Source organism: Pseudopipra pipra, chromosome 5, assembly GCF_036250125.1.
Source record: "Pseudopipra pipra isolate bDixPip1 chromosome 5, bDixPip1.hap1, whole genome shotgun sequence".
In the NCBI taxonomy this organism is placed as follows: domain Eukaryota; kingdom Metazoa; phylum Chordata; class Aves; order Passeriformes; family Pipridae; genus Pseudopipra; species Pseudopipra pipra.
The window spans coordinates 20,706,824-20,727,281 of NC_087553.1; the positions used below are offsets into that span (position 1 = coordinate 20,706,824).

At 36.3% G+C, this 20,458-nt stretch overlaps 1 protein-coding gene across 2 annotated transcripts in view; it reads left to right on the forward strand.

Annotated features, from left to right (window-relative positions):
* Nucleotides 1-20,458, forward strand: part of WASHC4 (WASH complex subunit 4) — a 40,056-nt gene that overhangs the window by 2,705 nt on the left and 16,893 nt on the right. The window contains exons 2-18 of one of the 2 annotated variants that reach the window (XM_064654855.1): nucleotides 1,203-1,342; nucleotides 2,437-2,490; nucleotides 2,599-2,664; nucleotides 2,837-2,882; nucleotides 5,330-5,397; nucleotides 8,343-8,425; nucleotides 9,460-9,502; nucleotides 9,947-10,050; nucleotides 10,739-10,859; nucleotides 12,288-12,411; nucleotides 12,511-12,638; nucleotides 13,316-13,476; nucleotides 15,763-15,889; nucleotides 17,178-17,303; nucleotides 17,807-17,914; nucleotides 19,592-19,738; nucleotides 19,858-19,937. In XM_064654855.1, coding sequence (XP_064510925.1) covers nucleotides 1,203-1,342; nucleotides 2,437-2,490; nucleotides 2,599-2,664; nucleotides 2,837-2,882; nucleotides 5,330-5,397; nucleotides 8,343-8,425; nucleotides 9,460-9,502; nucleotides 9,947-10,050; nucleotides 10,739-10,859; nucleotides 12,288-12,411; nucleotides 12,511-12,638; nucleotides 13,316-13,476; nucleotides 15,763-15,889; nucleotides 17,178-17,303; nucleotides 17,807-17,914; nucleotides 19,592-19,738; nucleotides 19,858-19,937 — 1,726 coding nt within the window. Of the gene's footprint in view, nucleotides 1-1,202; nucleotides 1,343-2,436; nucleotides 2,491-2,598; nucleotides 2,665-2,836; nucleotides 2,883-5,329; nucleotides 5,398-8,342; nucleotides 8,426-9,459; nucleotides 9,503-9,946; nucleotides 10,051-10,738; nucleotides 10,860-12,287; nucleotides 12,412-12,510; nucleotides 12,639-13,315; nucleotides 13,477-15,762; nucleotides 15,890-17,177; nucleotides 17,304-17,806; nucleotides 17,915-19,591; nucleotides 19,739-19,857; nucleotides 19,938-20,458 lie in introns of those variants that run through there. The other variant, XM_064654856.1, reaches the window with a different exon arrangement.

Below are 20,458 nucleotides of genomic sequence, written 5' to 3' on the forward strand. Positions count from 1 at the left end.
AAATGGATTCAGCAGTGCTTTCCCAGCAAAAAAACCTACTATTTGGCTCAGTTATTTGCAATGAAGATGAGCAAGAGGTTGAACGTGCAGAATAAAAGAATATATTGTTTTTAACTTTCTAGACCAGTGTACTTGCTGAAATGTGAAAAGGGCACATATTAAAGCTGCATGAAAGTTATATGCTTGTTTGAGAAAAGTTTGGTTGTTCAGCTGACCTGCATTCTCTAACTTTTTTAGATAATCCTATTTCCAACGAATAGCAGAAGATCACAAGCTTTTAGATTTGGTATCTAATTATGGGGAAGACACTTTAGTCTTCACGAAAGGATTGAACTTCCTTACTGAGTTTAGAAGCCTTGAACTCTAATCATTCACTCTGCACTTCAGATTATGCAGCTAAATCAGTACTTGTATATAATTTGGGGAGAAGTGGGGAACGTCTTAATGTGAGAAGAAAAAAAGATCAGGATAGAGAGAATTAAACTTTTTTTGGACCAATTGCCTTTAGATTTACTTTGGTAATTAATACCACCATTCCTGGTGTTTGACTAGCTGAATGTTAGCCTTTGAAGCTCCTGGGCCCTGACGCTAACAGGACAGCCGTGCGTTTCAGTGTCCTGCAGAAGAAAAATTCTGCTTGGGGAAAGTGAATTTGCAAGTGGAGGGAACGATTAAAAGCCATAAGCTTCCCATGTAATGCCCAAATAACTTACTGAGAGGTAGCAGGGAGAGAGTGGAAAGAGGATTGCTAGTAATTCAACTGCTACTCAGGCCGAAATGATTAGACCAGTTGCCTCAAAGTACTGATATAATGACCTGCGTACTGGTTCAGCTGATGGTTAAACTCACCCGCTGCGTTACAATTTCTACAGTCATGTCTTTGCTCAGAATCTTGTGTGATTGTTAAGGTCTTAGTTTGGCAATATATGTCCCTTTATATAATTTTCTGCAAACTGCTTAGATGTTTGATATTCTCTAAGTAGTGTTTGAATTTCTTTTAAACTGACACTAAGTTGTAGGATTGTTTTTAAACATGAACTTTGTATTAAAGATGCAGTCCTATTAAGGAAAACTGCTGCGGCAAAATGGGGAATACAGGACTAAAGCTAAATAGCAACAGATTAAATACTTTTAAATAATTTTTTTGATATTGCAGTTAATTGAGTTGTTCATAAAACTGTATAATTATTATCAATTTTCAGAAATTCATGCTGAAGTGCAGTTGAAGAATTATGGAAAATTTCTTGAGGAATATACATCTCAGCTGAAGAGAATTGAAGATGCTTTGGATGACTCTGTTGGAGATGTTTGGGACTTCAGTCTTGATCCCATTGCTTTAAAGGTCTTCATATATTTACTATACATTGCAACTATTACTTTCCTAGTTTGTCCTTTCCTTCAAAACCTGAGAAGTAAAAGCTTGATGCATTTATGCTCTTAAAACTTGACTTTAGTATTTGAGAAACCTATCCAGTACTATTTTAATTATCAAATAATTGATAAATTGTTTCATATCACAAGAGAAGATGCCTTCCTATTATTATTTTTTAGTCTTTTGGATACTGGTTTAAGTTAAATGAATTTCTAATTCTTCATGTATTGGGAAGGCTAGTTCCAGAAAACTTCTTCCCTGGGGGTATTGGTGTTTTTATCTGGGATTTGGGGTTCCAGACAAGCTCACTTATAGTTGTAAAACCGCAGGATGTATATTTATAGCTCGTGTTTTGATTTAAAGGCCTTGGTACAGTGTTTGCCTCCTTCCAGAGGAGGCTGTTTTCTTGGTCATAAGTTCACTGTCCTCTGCGGAGCGTTATTTTTTTTCTCTTCACTGAATTTGCAGACAAAATTTAAAAGCGCTACTGTTGCCATATGGAACTTGTCTGTGCTGAAGATGCACTCTCAAGCAATTGTCTGAATAATTTGAGTAAATTATGTGTAGAGCCACCACAGTGCTGGATGTATTTGAACCGGTCAACACATGGCTGACTTCAGTAGAAAATGTCAGTGCCTGCATAGAGATATATTTTCTGCTTCCTGTTTCCGGCATTTAGGATTCCTAATTCAAGTTTTACATTTTCTGAGCTGGTTTTTTTCCTACTTCATAGTCACCAGGCTTTTGCTTTTCAAGTTTTGTAAGTAAATTGTTGTAAATGCTATATAGTGTACCCAGTTATTTGCCTTTCTGCCTGGAGTGAATGAAAGATATTTCAATGTAAATGTGAAGAGCAAAGGTTTCCTGCAGTGCAGGTTGCCAGTAATGTGCAATTATTGCTCTCTTATTGCATACCCTATTTGAGATTAAACTGGGGAGAATTCGTGGCTAGTAGGATAAGTGTATTTTAACCAATGTTATTTGAAGTTGTTAATTTGTTGGTTTTGTTTGCTTGTTTTGTTTGTGATTTTTTAATTTATTTTTTTTTTTTATTTTAATTTTAGCTTTTGCCATATGAACAGTCCTCCCTACTGGAGCTCATAAAGACAGAAAACAAGGTAAGTGCTTTATGCTTATAAGATAAAAATGTTATTCTACCTAAAATCAAGCCCTCTAAATGTGAATATGTTTGTAATCTATGTGGTTTTTTCCCCCTTTGAGTCTAGGTTCTAAACAAAGTAATAACTGTGTATGCTGCTCTTTGTTGTGAAATCAAGAAGTTAAAATATGAGGTAAATTCAGCTAACTTTTATTACTATGTGTGAAAATGTTTGCAGATTGGCAAACTGATGTATAGGTTTATTCTTTAGCAGTAAAGAAACAAGATTGATGACTAAATAAGTTTTGTAGCATGATTACATATATCCTATTTATTAAAAAACAAATTTCTGCTTTTGTTGTTAGGCAGAAACTAAATTTTATAATGGCCTCTTGTTTTATGGAGAAGGAGGTGAGTAGCTCCCTTTACTGTAAAAGTTTGTAGTTTTGAATTATTGCTTCTGGTTATATTAAATGCTACAATAACTGTAATTTTATAATATGGATACGTGATTTCTGTGTCTTTAACTGATGCACACCAAATAACAAACTTTGAGGTTATAGGGATGTGTGTTAGTGTCTTGTGACTGTCTTGAGTGAGCTTAAGATAATAATCAGGTTTATCCTAAAGCCCTCTTACCTGCAGTAAGTATTGTTACATTAACAGGAAGTTTTGTTGCAGCCTTGTTTAAATGAGAAGTAGAGAGTATGGGCTGTTGATGGTGTATTAAATATCTAACCTACAGCTTAACTACAACAGCAGTTATTTTTCCAAGTATGACATTGAAAACACATATTTCACATGTAAACGTGTTGTAAACCGACTTATTTCCTACTGTGACTAGATTTTATATTGTTTATAGCAAAACAATAAATCTGTAATTTGACCATAATAAAACAGTGAAACCATTAATAAATAACTTGGCCAAAGTCCTGCCTCCTTTAGTAAGCAATCAGTTATTCCAAGTGAAGTTGGAGTGTGTTAATGTCACCTGCCCTTTGAAGTGCAGGTAATAGTACTCACACTACTGTTTAGACCATGATGTAGCACAGGCACAAGTGATTGTAAGTCACTTCGATTGACAAATCACGAGACCCTGCTTTAGGTGAAAGCTGCTTTTTGTCTTGGACTTAAACTGGTAACTCCTGTGAGTGACTGGTCTTAAGCTTCCACCTTAAAAGATGCTAGTGCGGGAATAAGCACAGATCTGGATCCTGAGGACTGAATATATCAGTGAGTTGATTTAGAGACCTATCGCCCAACTTTATTTTCTATTTCAGTAATTTGAGAGAAAAGTAATACAGTAGTATTGTAGAAGGGCATTTCCAAAGCTTTTCAAGAGCCTTGACTGTAACAGAAATACCAGGCAATGTGAAATCTTTGAGCTAGGGACTGTTTATCATTCTTTTAAGTGCTATATAAGATGACTGTTGCAGTTAAGGAACGTGAAGAAATGTGGGTGTTTGTTATGGGTAGTTTTTTTGGTGTTTTTGTTGTTTTTTTTTCTTTGCAGATTCTCATGTCTTATTAGACATGGGTTTAAATATTTTAAAGTCATTGCTGCCAAAATGATACTAGGAGATCCCTTAAAACTTCTCCATGTTTGTAGCATGAAAAAGTCAGACTGTAGCAGATTAGTATGTTACAGTAGCAGTTTGTTCCTGGTGGGTGTTGAGCAGAGAGTACTTGGGAATGGCAGGAATGGAGAGGTGAGCCTTCTGTGGGTTAGGCAGGAATGCAGATATTTATGTTCTGCACTTCCATATGCCTACTTGTAGCATTTGCTTTGATAACAGCAAGCTTGCTTACTTTAAACAAGTGGCAAAATTACTGGCTCAAGGGTAGTTGAAATTTAAACAAATACTGTGCTGGCTTTTTCCAGCTGTGTAAAGAAACATTTTTTTCCCCCATCTTATCTTTGCAGTGGCTAGGGATAGTCTAGGAACTTTATTAAATAGTTGTATAGGTTTTTTTGGGACATACACTAAACAGAGTAAAGATGACATTAAATGTGTAAAGGGGAAACAATATTTAATATCTTGTCCCAGAGCTCCATATTAGAGAAGTATGGAGACTGCTTTAATCTCTGAGTGCTCTGAAAGAACATATTTTACGATGCAATAAGACCTGCATTTCTTAGGCAATAAACTTGCAATTGTAAGCCTTTTTTGCTCAGAGTGGCCAATAGAAAAATTGAGTCTAGAGCATCAATCTGTAATCACAGTAAAAAAACCCAGTATTTTGTCAGTTGGTGTTAAAACTGCTCCAGATGACTGAAACAGTTTGGTATTGGTGATATAATTATTGTATTTCATAGTATTCTGTTAGTGTTCTGTGTCATACAGATAATGCTGTGAAGCTGTGGTGATGAGCCAGTTCTTTTGTGCAAGACGATATGTAGGGAAAAGAAAATCAATTTCTTGAGGAAAGATTTTCCTTCTGGTTAGTCATGTAGTATATTCTTTCAGTAAATAATATCTGGATGTTCCTTGCAGTATAAATACCTAATGCTGTCGTACAAACTTTTTGAAAATGGAAACTTTTATATGAAGTTACATAATACATATGCCTTTGAAGAATTATGTTTCGTACTCTTTATTTTATTTCTGGTGACGGAGACACTTTTTCCTGCTTTGTATCTAATTTGTAAATAATGCAATTTTTATTGAGAAAGAAACTTCAAAAATAAGTCCAGCTTAGGGAAGCAAAACTAAGAGTTTTTGAGGCTCCATCAATAAGCTTACAATAGTGCACTCCACTTGTATGACAAACAAATGGCTTGGAGGGCAAGCTTCAATGTTAATTTAACAGGTGTAACACAGGCTTTTGGAAGTGTTGACAAATGTTTCTCTTTTTAGCCACAGATTCCAGCATGGTGGAGGGAGATTGCCAAATACAGATGGGAAGATTTGTTTCTTTCTTGCAGGTAGCATATATTTTGATTTTTTGACAGCAATTATAATGTTAATTTTACTTGCAAAGTGGATTTAACAGTATGCCTTATCCTGTCTGCATCTTGCTGAAAGGCATTGCAGTCATTTGATGTATTACTATGTTTTGCCTGCAGACCTGTCACAACTGGCTGATATATCACACATTGTTTTGAGGTCTTTTTATACTTGTCTTTGGAAGTCTCATGGCAAGACTTCGCGAACGAAGATTTGGGTCTTTGGAAGTCTAATAAGAGAAGAAATTACACTTCGTGTAATTGCTCAAAGAAATTAGAATTTACTTAAGAAAATTTCAGTATGAGAAGATAAATTGAGGTTGTTTTCATTTAACAGTAAAGTTAAAGCTAGCTATTTTTATGGTTTTGATTATAAGTTTTGCTTTTCATTGAACACTGGAAATGGATTAATTTTTCTATGCATGTTTTTTTAGCTGATAGAAGAAAGCAAAATTAAAACATGTACCTGGGAAAAAATTGCTTGTGAGTCATTCAAACTTTTGTGGAATAACACTCATTTCTTATACAGTTTGGTAGTTCAGAGTCCTTTGCATGAAAACAGGATCTGTTTTTCTTCTGAGGATTTCCTGTGCTCTTGGGTTTCAGTCTACTGTGGAGTTTTTTGTCCTTGATATAGCTTAAATGACTGTCCTGTTCCCAAAAATGTTTCTATTTTTATGCAATATTGCTTGTAATGAGATATCTGTGTTCAAGTAGAGAATATACAAGAAGCTTCTAGAATGTTTAAACAAATTCTAGTTTAACAAAGGTTAAAATTCCTCTTCTTGCTGTATAGTTGCATAGCAGTAGTTATTAACTGAGTCATAACAGGTTGAATGCTATAGGAAGTTGTTTCTCAACCTCTTTTACCATGCCCAAGTGCATTAGGATCTCTTAGATTTTTTTTCCTGTTTTCCAAACTTTGTCCTATCAAATGTGTAGGTTTCATCCTTCATCCTCTATTTCCTCCTGTCAAATGTTTGAGACCTTTTAGTGATTCTGAGATGGTGCTACTGTGCATTTGTGCTTTTCCTGAGTCCAGGTGGAAGTTGAAAGCAGGATCTGGATATCTGTGCATGTTGCAAGCCCACTCCGTAGAACAAGTTTGTTAATTTATGAGGTATATGCTGATGTGTGTATTTAAAGGGTAAACACTTCACAGAAATACAGGAGTATTGCTTGTAAGCCCGCTTTGTATATATGCTACGATGGGTTAGGAACCTTGAGAAACTTTGGAAGAAAGGGAAATGCAAGATGTTACCCCCAAGGGAGGGTTTACTGTGCTAACAGATATGTCATCATCATCATCATCATCATCATCATCATCATGGCTGGGCTTCACGAACGAAGGTTTGGGAAAGGCTCTATCCACGTTTGTTACAAGCACGCTGGTGGCTAATAAGGCCAATATGAGGTAGACGTAGACATTGCAATCAGACATGCAACAGATGTGTATTGCTTAGGGTAAAGCTATGAGGGAAATGTTTTCCTTGTGGACTTTGTTCTTTTTCACCTATTGTGTTCTCCTAAACCCACTTGGAGTAGTCCATGTCCATAGACTAGGAAATGCTGTTCTGGTCAATGTTGTAAGCATATCCCCAAGGATGATGTGAAAATATGAAGTTTACAAAAGAGGCAAAAAGTTGCTTTCATAGAGCTAATGTCCACCTATTGGTTTATTGGCTCTTCTGAGTTTGGGATTCCTTGATTAGCTATATGCAATAGCCTCAAATTTGCGATGTCAAAACATTTTTTTTTAAATATTGTCAAAATAATGCTCTGAAAACACTGCTTAGGTACTCTTGATTATGCAGAAGACAGTATATTTGAAGAACTCTAAAATTATAATCTTGTCTGTGTTATGTAGTTGCTAATATGCATGTGCTGTTAAATTGGACCATTTCCTGGAAATTTTAAAATGGCAGGTGGTGCTTCCCCCCCCCAGGAAACATGATCTCTGTTGTCTATTAATCCATTCCTCTGGAATCTGTTGGCTTATTTCAGCTGCATTTGTTAGAGCAATACAAGTATAAGAAGTAATGTTTTGTGAAAACTGGTGACTAATAGAAGGCAGAAACCCAAATAAGATCTATTTTTGACGGAGAGGAAGACAGAATTCAGCTGTTAGCCAGTTTTCTGGCAGGAGTGGATGGCTGTCTGCTTAGCCAGTGTGGGCTGTCTGCTATGGAGCCATCCATTGGCTGACTGGCCAGGCTCATCACACATGGACTTTTCCCCAACAGGATTATAAGGTGCATTAATGAGCAAGTATTATTGCAGTTAAGGGAAACTCAGATTAGTTCCTCCTGTTGCTCAAGGAATGCCTTGTTAAAATCCATTATAGAAATTAAGATAGTCCTTTACGTGGTCAGAGCTGACATGTTCTTACTCACTGTGTGTTACGTAACTGAGCTCAAGTTCTGCTTTAGCCAAGCAAATCTCTCAAAGGCATTGGCTTTGTTTCTTTGCTTGTTTTAAAGCAATATTATGTGTCTTACCACTCTTATGGTAGGTACAGACTTCTGTGGTAATTTCTAATTCAAATTTGACTATCACCAGCATCCAGAGTGTGACTCTTGAATCTAGTGGGGAAAAAGCGCAGCCTCTGCTCCCAGGGATATTGTTGCTGCAAGTACTTGGGCACTGTTGTCAAGTCACTTTTTACTGTCTTTGATATACATAGTCAAAGTTGTACTGGAAGCTTGTGTTTGGTAGCTTCTTAGCTTAGTCCCAGATTCCTTTTCAGAGCCTTTAGTAGGATGTTTGCCATCGTGCTGTAGGTCTGTCCGCTGACTCGGATTAGGGATGTAGTTGGAGCTTGGGCTGCAAGTTCAGTAGTTTATGTTTGTTGGTTTTGATGTAGAGGCAACTTGTGTATGAGGAAGCTCTATACATATATATGCATTTTATTTTCTGTATTGCAGGAGCTGTCTTGCTTTGTTACCCGATGTTACGAAGTGGTGGTGAACGTAGTGCATCAGTTGGCTGTTCTGTATACCAGCAACAAGTAATTATTCCCTAAAATTCTGTATTGTTGTAATGTAGTTAAATGTATCAAATATGAATGTTCTATTTAAGGCATGGTAATTTTTGGAATATCGTTGTCTAGAGATATGGATAGTGCTTTTCTGTGAAAATTTGGGCTTCGTAAACTATTATGGAAGGGGTTTTGTTTGATTTTCAGAAAAAACAGTGCTTATATATAATGAGATGCAAGAATTTTATTTTTTGTCATTTTTTTGATGGGGCAATTAGTCTTTATGTTTAAGAGATATTGTTTTACTTTTTTGTCCTTGCTCTGTTTGAGAGATTCCTCCTGTTGGCTGATGCAGTAGTTACCAATAGCTTCAGAAGCTTAAAAATCAGATCACTTCCACAGTCTGTTTTAAATATGTAAATATTGGTATATATTCTTCACAGAACAACCATGGTTTTAACACCTGAACTTGAGCTTAGTAAGGTTTGTTTGGTTTAGCTCCTTTAAAAACTGAAGGTATTTTAGTTCTGAATAGAATTGATGGATTAAACTTTCAGTATCACTGCAGGATTCTCGATTCCTTCCCCATCCCCCAGTAGGATAGCAGCATTCTTCTCAGTTTTATTTGTTGCTTTTATTTTTGCCTTGCACCACAGCACAAGGTAGACTTTCTGTGTGGTGCTGGATGTGTAACTTGGACATGGCTTGATTAAATATGTGAAGTGATTTTGATTTTTGGGCCCTGAGGCTGTGTATATCAAGGTGACTTGTCGTTAGCATAACTGAATTGGGAATTGCTGAGACGTGTGCACTGAGTACAGTAGGTGCTTTGAAGCAGTCACATGCTGTACATTTAAAAATACAATATTAAATCTGATCATAGCACACAGATATCACATAGCATATACTTTCAATTGGGTTTTTAGATTCTTTTTTTCCTGAAGTTACTGCTAATGAATAAAAAATGTACCCCAAGAAAAAAAGAACACATCCTGATACAGAATCAATACATATGATCTGTTCTGAGGATTAAAAAGGCATTAAAATATTTATTTTATTTATAGGAATGCACCTAAAATTATAGAGACGTCTGGAGTTCATTTTCAGGTGGGAGTAATTTGGAACTCTTTTGCCTATGTTTATATATATATAGTTTGTTAATCAGCTTTTTCTGGCCTTTATGTGGGAAGGCTGGTATCTCCATGTCTGTCATATTGTAGCTTTCTTAGCTGTAAAGTGTTTGCATGCTCCCTTATTGCAATATGTGCTTCTGCACATAGACAGTTTTAAAAATCATGTCTCCAGTGTCAAAATAGATCAGTGAATTTAGTTTGCATGCAGACACCACTTTTATGTTCCTTGTGTCACTACAAGGCGTACAAAATCTTTGAGCTACTAAACCGTGAGATCTCCTATTTAACTCTCTAGCTGATGTCTTGTTGGCTGAAAATATATTGAAAGAAACTGAAATTTTGTATGCCACATATGACTGCAATAAACTTTTTGATAACTACAGTCCTTTTCCTTCCCTTTTTTTTTCTTCACAAACAGGCAATGTATGAGCATCTAGGAGAGTTGCTCACAGTCTTGATCACTCTGGATGAAATAATTGACAATCATGCCACGCTGAAAGATCACTGGACCATGTATAAGAGGTGTGTCTCTCATGTGAAAAACACTCCCACAACATACAAGATGAAAGCATGTGTGTCTGTGTGGGAGTGTCAGTGTGGGAACATGGATTTTGGTAGTCTCAAGAGTTTTCCAGAAGTTTCAGTGCAGAGCAGGGCTAAGCTCCCACAGTGTCCTTCTAACAGCATGAATAAGTTTTTAAAGTGCTGAGTGTTACATTTTCAATACAAGGTAAACATCTTGGCAAACAGGGTAATGGTTGGTGGGGTTTAAAGTATATTCAGTAAGAAATTTAGTTGTGTACAGAACTGATCTAAGACTACCCCTGTCTATGCTGATCATGGGGATGGGCATGGAGATTTAGAAAGGATACTATCTTAAATAAAAGCTGAAGAGTGAACAATTATAAAAGTGGCTAAATTAGTGGAATAATAACTATTTCCTTGAAAATCTAAATTAAATGTGAGTTACTCAATTGCAAATTGATTCTACAGACCTAGTGTTTTTTGTGGGGTTTTTGATTTTTGTTTTGTTGTTTTTTGTTTTTTTTTTTGTTTGTTTGGTTGGTTTTTTTTTTTTAAATTTTGGAATTGCTACTAAGAGCAGGTGTGGGCAATCAAAATCTATTATCAAAATAGTACAGGATATGATAAAACTGTGAGCATGTTTTAATTGTCTTGTATGTATGTGTTCCACACCTATTCCTTACAGGCTGCTAAAATCTGTCCATCACAACCCTTCCAAGTTTGGAATTCAAGAAGATAAACTGAAGCCATTTGAAAAACTACTGTTAAAACTGGAATGCCAGTTACTTGAAGGAATGATATTTCAGGTAATGAAATTAATGTTCCCCAGTATGATAGGGAAAACAAACGTGAAAGCAACACTCTTTTTAGAATGGTTTGCTTGTTTGTATTTTGGTATTGTTCCGTTTACAGTGATATGGGAATTTGGCTCTTGCATGGGAGGAAAAAAAAGGCTCTATTGTAACATCCTTCCTTGCTCTTCTCATGTGCTTGAACTGTGCCAAGCTTTGAATGGTAGCAGTAAATGCTGACTGTTTTGCCGAATTAGGGAAACACAGACAACTTGGCGTTAGGGCTGTGTATTATCAGGAAGTCTGGTTTTGTCCACGTAATAGTGAGCAGGCTTACATAGCCTAGGTCCCCTTCATTTTAGCTGCAAATTAATTAGTCTCCTCAGTAACATTTAAAATATATTAAGTGTGACATCTCATTCCTAGCTTATGAGACAGGTCATTGGGAACCACTTCAATGGTGCACCCCTGAAACATGCAAGTGCACAGGTGGGTGAGAAGGATTAGTACATTTTCAGTACAGTTAACTTAAATGTATTCATACAAGAAGCCATCTTTTTTTAGAAAGGCGTGTATTTGAGACACTGAAATTGGATGTTGTGGCAGAATGGGCAGAGGATAATGTTGCTGAATTTGGTCAAAGCAGAGTTAGTTGTTCGCTTCTTGCAGGTTACAATGGTATAGGGAAGAAGGGTTCTGTAAAAACCTTTAAAAGGGAAATTGTAGGTAAATAATTAAGCACAGTTGGCTTATTCTTTCAAAGGACATTGCTACCAGATATCCATTTTTCATCTTAGATTTCCCTAATGTTGCATTAGTGCAAAGACTTCATTATGTGTTTGAGACATCAGTAGGATTGGACTGGTATTCACTCAAGAAGTTTCCCCTACTGAGCTGCAAATGCTTCTTCTCAACAAAAATACATTAAAATTATGTTTAAATGCAGTTCCACTAAAGAATTCTCTAATATCCTTAGAAAGTATGAAACGTGTTTCTATTTTTTGACTTCTGTGTGGGTTTTGGTACTTTTTTAAACCACCAGCAGTAGTGTGTGATTTTATGCTACAGGGTCATAAACCATATCCTACAAGTGACTTGCATGATTAATCTTGTTTAGGTAAAGGGTAGTTATAGTGTAATAATAAAAATATGCATCTAGTTTCTTAACACTAGCACATCAAATGCTTTCTTTAAAAATGCTCCTTAAAGGAGATGAGAAATAAATAAAATGGGGTTTTGAATGTCAGTTATAAGAGGTTTTTTAATATTTTCTGTTATTATGCTAAAAAATGTAAGCATAGTTAAAAATCTGTATGCTGTAGAAGTTTGACTTACTTCAGTTTAGTCTTAAATCAGTGAGCTCTTCTCTTGAAAACCAGTACTCTTTTGAGGTCCAGAATTCATGGCCTTATCATTATGCTTTTTTTTCCCCTTTTTGCTCAGGCCTGTATAGAGCAACAGTTTGATTCCTTAAATGGTGGAGTGTCGGTGTCGAAGAACAGCACATTTGCCGAAGAATTTGCTCATACTCTTCGCACAGCTTTTGCAAATGTTGAAGCCAAACTTGGTAATGCAGGCTCATACTTTTCCTGCCAGCTTAGTTGTTTCTAAAATTGTTTATATTGTTTGCCTGGGAGTAAACTTAACCAAAGCTGTGTTCCTGCAGGTGAACCTTCAGAAATCGACCAGAGAGATAAATATGTGGGCATCTGTGGCCTCTTTGTACTGCATTTTCAGATTTTTCGGACTGTAGACAAGAAATTTTACAAGTCATTGTTGGATGTCTGTAAAAAGGTGAATGCTTTATTGTTTTGTCAATAATTGAGAGGGGAAATAAATCTTCAGTCATGAAGGAGATACTTTTCTTAGATGCATAGCATAGCACAGACTTGGGAAAAGAAAGAACACGCAATTTACAAAAAATATGTCAGAAAGCAGAATTGAGAATTTCCTACTTTTTATAACTCGGCCATTTTCTTCTAAAGATGGTCTAAAACTCGGGTACTCACATAGCAGCAAGGTAAAATAACTTGAAATTACCATTACAATATTTCTTCTCAAGATTCATGTGGCACTGAGGACAAAAAACTGTTTGAGTTACGAGTACTCTGGTGCTGAATAAATACTGTGGGTTTTGACCTTGGCTATGAACATGTCTTTTGGAAGACCTCTAAGTCCAAAGGTGACTGGGGCTTTTTCATATTGGATGGTATTACAAAATTATTAAATTCTCTGATAGTGTTTAGAATCTCTAATACTGTTTAGAGTAGTAGTGTCCTTAGTGGACTTCTAGGAAAGAAACTTCTTATTAACATGAGTGTAATACTTTGTAAAAACCAGTTATGCAGAAAAAAACTGTGTTGTGACTTAAAAGAGGCATAAGAAACATGCATGGTGGCATAGTATTTGTTGTAGTTAATTATGTTTATTGCTACTTGGTAGTATTCCCCCCCCTTTTTTTTTCTTTACAGGTGCCAGCCATTACATTAACAGCTAACATTATCTGGTTTGCTGACAACTTTCTGATTCAGAAGATACCAGCTGCTGCCAAACTTGTGGACAAGAAAAGTATTCATTCAGTAAAAACACAAAGGGAGAACTTTCTGCAGCAGAGGGCACAGTCACTTACCAAGTATGCTTTCTAAATACTGCTGCATGATGCTGTTTGGCAAAGAGGTTATAAACCATGGGTTTCTGAGTTTCTTCATTCAGTGTACTAGCCTGTTGTATGTTGTTGCTCAGTGGTGTTAATCACCTGTTCCACTTCAGTGCAGCAATGTGTGCATGTGTTAATGTTGCTGCAAAAAGTTTTAATCAAAACTAAGCTGCTTTTCATGTCATGCTTTCAGAAAAATGTGTATTATGACACCAAAATAACAATGTTCCTGCAAGTTATAAATATTTCTTTCAGTTACTTCTATTTCCATACTTTCAAGTTCCTTCTTATTTTAAACTAGTGTCTAGTAACCTGAGCTGCTCTGTTTTCTATTAGGGCTCTCTGCTTTCTATGTGTTTATGGAGGTAAGTTGCTAGTAGGCTTATAATCAAGTTTTTCTCTGCTTGGTGAGGATACTTTCTTTGCAAGCATTTCTTTCTTTGTGACTGTTTTTATTGCTTTTTTAATGGTCTTTGAAATTATCTGTATTTGAAAAAAGCTTCTCTTGTTTTGTGCTCTGCATGTAGTTTGCAGCTCACTTCCTTCTCTTCTAAAACATGCTTAAAGATAAGATGAATTTTTTTTTAGTTGTTAAGAACAAGTATACTGCATAGGAAGATAACAGGGCTAAGATTTCTGTTTCAGACCAAAACAAGAAGGTGGAAACTGGGTTCTGTGGAATAGGAGTAAAAACTTAAATTTTTCATGTTGTCTTCCAACCCTATAAGCAAGCTGGCAGAACTGAGTTGGAGGGGAGGAAGGAAGGAGGAAAAGCAACTCCTTGTCTACATGATCCTCTGACAGATTGTTTTCTCCACTTCCCTGTTTCTGACAGATTATTTTCTCTACTTCTCTGTTTTTTTTCAATCCACTTCTTCTTAGTTTACGTCCTGCAACCACAGAAAGATTCAAGAGCTGTGACAGAGTCTTTCTTGGGCTTTAATTCCTGGATGGGGCATAATGGCACTGCTGCTTTGCTTCTGGTCTTGGGCAGTGGTACTTAAGATTAAGAAGAGGTTGAAAAAAATCTGTGTATTCACAGACATTTTGTAGAATCGTAGAATCATTTAGCTTGGAAAAGATCTCTAAGATAATCAAGTCCAACTATTAACCCAATTACTGCTGAGCCATTACCACTAAACCATGTCCCCAGGCACCACATCTGTGTGGCTTTTAAACACCTACAGAGATGGTGACTCAGCTCTTTCCCTAGACAGCCTGTTCCAGTGCTTGTCAACCCTTTAGGTGAAGAAATTTTCCTAATATCCAATCTAAACCTCACCTGGCACAACTTGAGGCCATTTCCTCTTGTCTTGTCACTTGGTAGAAGAGACTGACTGTCACCTTGCTAAAATCTCCTTTCAGGCAATTGTAGAGAACAGTAATGTCTTCCCTGAGCCTCTTTTTCTGCAGGCTGAACAACCCCAGCTTCCTCACAGGACTTGTGCTCTAGACCCTTCACAGTCTTTGTTGCCTTACTTTGTACACACAATTTTGAGGATATTGTAATAAAATCCAGATTTTCCTTCTGCTGATTTGAATAGTACAAGTAATGTTTTCTTGCTTTTTTACAAATCCTTGCACTGCTTTTGATAATTGCACTATTGCCTTAAATATGAGTCCTCTTTAAAGTGTAACTTTTGGTAACAGAATCAGTGATCTGAATATATTCCTGCTACAAGTGCTGCAATAAGCTGTATTGCAGTGTTGGAATAAAGAGTTTTATAAAAGTGAACTCTATTTGAACATTTAATTACTACTAGTGTAATTCAAGCAGATAAATTTCTGTAGAATTGTGTTACTTAAGAGCAGTCCAGTCTGACATTGATGTCATGACAAGTTATACTTTTGTATGTGTGTGTATATAATACAACAGAAATTCAAACTTGGATGAAAAAACTTATACCCAGTGTTGGACTTTTTTGTGTAGTCTTTAAAAGCATTTTCTAACAGTTTTATTTCCTGTTTTAATTTAAGGAAGTGTAGTATATGTACTACTAAGAGGACCATTTGTTCTCTTGAAAGACAGATGATTTTTGACTCATTGTACAGATATAATTGGCAGACTAATCCTTACCTATAGAGAATTAAAAAGTAAATGAGTATGTGGTTCTGATACTTTTGGGAATGGTGAGTTGTTATTTTGGGGACTGAAGAGTTAAGATGTTTCCCTTGCAAGAATTTTAAGTTTTGGAAAGAAGAAAGAAAGTCTTCACACTGTTCTTATTTGAGGCGAGCAACATTCTTTGTTTCCTTCCCCAGAGATATGCAGTCATATTATGTTTTTGTGAGCTCGTGGATGACAAAAATGGAATCTATCTTGTCAAAGGAGCAACGCATGACAAAGTTTTCTGAAGATCTTTCGAACCGCTGCAATGTCTTCATCCAGGTGTGCAGTCTTTTAACATGGTGATGCAGCAAACTGATGTTTTGATGCAAGTTGTTGAACATAAAAGGAAATCACAGGAGTTCTGTGATCATCAGTGTATAATTTACAGTGTGGGAAGTCTTATAAAACTTTTAATGCCCAGTAGATACTCTTTAAGGAATTCTGTATAAAAGACCTTTCCGTAAAGGATGTAGAGAAAGGGAATCTGACTAAATACTCGATGGCTAAAATTTTGGATTTTTCTCGTGACTTAGGAAATCAAGAAAGCTTCATTTGCTCTGTAATAAAGGTTTTGGGTTTCTTTCCTTTTGAGTCATGAGGTACTTAAGTTGGACTGAACCAGTGTCTAATTTAGTTTTATTTAGGACAATATGTACTCCCAGTAAAGGTTTTGTGTTTCATTGTGCTTTGCCTACTGATGGTTCTTTGCAAGAGACAGCTGGTTTTCTTTTGACCAGACTACTAACAGCATGTAGTCTTAATGTAAGATGCATCTTATTTCTGATTTTACTTTTTGCCAGCTTTATATGTATCTGTCTGCCTGACAGAAAATTGATGAGGTGTGTGAAAGAAGCATGATCTTGAATCTTCCATAGCTGAAGACACACATGTGCTATGATCTGTGGTTTTTACCTTGAAATTACTTGCAGTGGACTTAGAATTTTGCTCCGTACTGAATTGAGTTTCCTGCAGTGCTTGCAGATTTTTCCTGATCTTTTTTTATTGTTACTGTTTTTTCTTTGGAATAAGTTTAATAATGTTTTTGTCATGGTTTATGTAACTGACATTGTATTTAAAAGCTTAGCATATATTGATGTGGAAATAGTTGGTTTCTTTATTGTGGGATGGACATTTCTATTTCAAAAGTGTAAAACTGTGTAAATACTGTTTGTGTATTTATTCCACAAAATCTGGAAGGCTTAGATTGTTTTAGTGATAGGATGTTTTTTGGGGGGATGGGAGTTGTTTGGTGGGTTGGTTTACAGTAGGTCTGAAATTATTACACCTTTGAGGCTCTGTGATTAATTCACTAACCTATGTTTAATTTGAATGATTTTAGAATCAGATGATCTACTGAGTCATAGGCAGGTCATATGTCTGCTATTGAAAGGGTTTTATTCAGCTTTGGGATCTCAGGCTTTCTTAATACAGTGGAGTGGTAGATTCTCTAATGTGCAGAGGCAAAAATTGTCCATTATGCTGACTACCAGAGAGGACTTATTTGATTGACAACGTTGTGGAAATACTATTTTTCTCTTTTCTCCCCTTGTATTCATTTTATTTGTAGGGTTTTCTTTATGCATACAGTCTTAGCACCATTGTTAAAACTACAATGAATCTTTACATGTCAATGCAAAAACCTATGACGAAAACCTCAGTGAAAGCCCTGTGCAGACTTGTGGAACTTCTGAAGGTAGGTCACTGGATGAAAACTATTTCATGTAGGAGATTACAATGAACACTGATCACACATCCCATATTAAAAAAAAATTGGGAGGGGCACAGAACTGGACCCAGCATTCCAGATGTGTTGAATAGAGGCGAAGGGTCACCTCCCTCGACCTGTCAGCAAAGTGTTGTCTAATGCAGTCAAAACTACCATTAGCCTTCTTTGTGGCAAGGGCATGTTGCTGCCTCACATTCAACTTGGTGTCCACCAGGACACTCAGGTTCTTTTCTGCCAAGCTGCTCACCTGTTGAGTGACTCCTTAGATCAGTCCTGAAACTTTTTTATGCTCCTGAGCAGTTTGATTTTTCTCAGTTTCTAAGCGTTAATTGCAATGGCTACTAACTGTACATTGCAAAGTGGAAAGAGTCTGTATTTTCTGTGTGGATTAGTCACTCAGCATAAAGCCAGATTCTAAAGGCAACAATTTCAGTAATACATGAACTGTTGTGTTTTGGGATTGACTTCAGGCAATAGAACACATGTTTTACCGAAGAAGTATGGTTGTGGCAGACTCTGTGACACATATCACTCAGCATCTGCAGTATCAGGCTCTTCACTCTATTTCTGTAGCCAAGGTATGTAATCCAAGTTCTAATAATTAGTCTTCCTAGCTAAGTATTTTAAAAAATATTAATTTTAAATTGAAGTATTTTTTTTATTTTTTCAAGATTTGTAGTGTAATTCTCTGTCATATTCCACAGATATATAAGCTTTCCAGAAATTCAGAGCTGTATCCCAGAAAACTGTACAGCATAGGTGGTTATCTATTTTTTGACCAAGAATGGTTCCCCTCTTACTCTAAACTGCTGCATCTCTTGTCATCTTCCTCTTGTGTTCTTTTTGTTTTTTATTTCTAGTGATTTTCACAAACTGATCTTTGCTTGCTTCTTTTCTGATGCACACTCATAAAACAATCTGTTGCAGGTCTAAGCAAACAGGCTGTTATTTAAATCTTTGCTTGGCAAAGTAGCAGTACATGATGACTTACAGGAGTCTAGTGTGGACATATATTCACTGTTGCACTGTGGGATAAAATGGCTTCCTTTGCTTATCATCTTGAATTTCAGAATTCAGGGCAAATAGGAAAATGAGATTTTTAGTATTCCTGTTCTTATATATTACTGATTGTTTTTATTCTTTCATCACAATCAGTAGCAGAATTACAAAGGATGTATACTATTGTTATCATTGCAGCTATAGAATTTCCCATTTCTTTGGCTGTAATCTCAATTTATGTATCTGGCTTCTCTGTATTTTTTTAGGGTAACAAAAAAAATAGTTGTACTTCTAAAAAAAATATGTATATACTTAGCAGGAGTAGCATGAACTGAAGAAATTCTAGGCTTCAAAGCTACTAAGAAAAACTATATCTTCAAACAGTTCACATATGTGTGGATAACTTTCATAACCTTTTCAAATTATATCTGTAATTACATGACAATTATTTCTAAATGCATAGAAATATGCTAAGACTGGTGTATTGAAGGATATTAAAGAGAACCCATAGGTGACCAATTCTTGATGTTTTGACTACTTATCAGAAAATATGTAAAAGGTAGTTGTTGGTAAGTAAAAGAATCCATCAGTACTACCCTTTATCTGCTCCACTTTGTTTCTAAGTGGTGTAAGGTATAAGGTATATAGCAGGTAAGGTTGGGAGCTTCATGTTGAATACACTTAGAATTGAAAGATGTTTTCTTTAACTCTTTCATGAAAGTGTACCTCTTCTGAGTTACACTGCTACTCACAAATACATCTGTGACTTCAGCTTCTTGGCCAGAAGACTTGGTTCCCTTCATTTGTTCATGCAAATATGGTCACCTAATCTTTCTGGTAAATTAAAATTTGTAGAAAATTGCAGGCTGTAGTTATTACCATGTTTGTACACCTTGTGGCTTTTCAGCTGCAAGCTGGATTTTGTTACCAACAACAGAGAGTTGCTGATTAAAAATTTAAATTGCATGTTCCTTAGAACTAAAATTGGCATGCAGTTGCATGCAGCTTGCACAGTGTTTGTGTACTGTAGGACCTATGTTCCCGTTGAACTGCACATATTCCAACGGTATAGGTAGGCAATATTGCTCAACTGATGGAGTGAGTGAATCTGGATTCAGTGAGCTCTGTTCACAAAATGTAATTTGTTTGCAGAAATAATTTATGACAAGTCCACAAGCTTTGGAAATAAGTAGTAAGCTGTTACTTTTGGGCTTAGGTAACTTTTCTCTGAATTTCTTTGTCTTTCTGTCATCAAGAAAAGAGTAATTTCTGACAAAAAGTACAGTGAGCAGCGCCTGGATGTCCTCTCTGCTTTGGTGTTGGCTGAGAATACCCTCAATGGGCCAAGTACAAAACAGAGGCGACTGATTGTTTCCCTTGCACTAAGTGTGGGAACACAGATGGTAAGTGCCATGATTGCTCCAGCCCTTTACTTGTTTGTTGTAGTGTCTTATAAATAAATGTAATCTTGTGATCTTGTGTTATTTTTTATTTTGCCTTTTTTTTTTCTTCATTTCCACAGAAAACCTTTAAAGATGAAGAACTCATTCCCCTCCAGTTAGTTCTGAAAAAACTAGACTTGATCAGTGAACTTACAGAGCGGTAAGCAGTGGCATGTAGTATATAGAAGGCAGTGTAGTGTCTCTGGGGGAGCTGTATCTTCACTGCGTGAATGGCAAAATCTGGTCACTGCATGCTGGTGGTGATTTTTGCATGTTTTGTAGACCCAGGGATGGACAGAAAAAAATTTCAGAGTTAAACACTGAAGCTCTAGTCTTTGGGCAAGTCATATTTTACCTAACTGTTGCCCATTGGTAATTGCCAAGGTAATTCTCTTCTGTCATTGTTCAGAAATTCTGTCACTTCCTTGGATGACTCGGCTTTATGATAAGCTGACGTCTTCCTCCTAACTCAAACCCAAAATTTATGAGTTAGTACCAGTCTGTTTGGGAGATGTCACACCATGTTTTACTGCTGCTGTAGTTTCAGTGGACACTCAAGTTACATAATGTTGGCCATTTGAAAGCCAGGTGGATATCTGGGTTCCATGCATATTTTATGGAGAGAGACAAACATCTTCAGTGGATGACTCATCAGTTAAATTCCTGGCATAAGTGTTCACA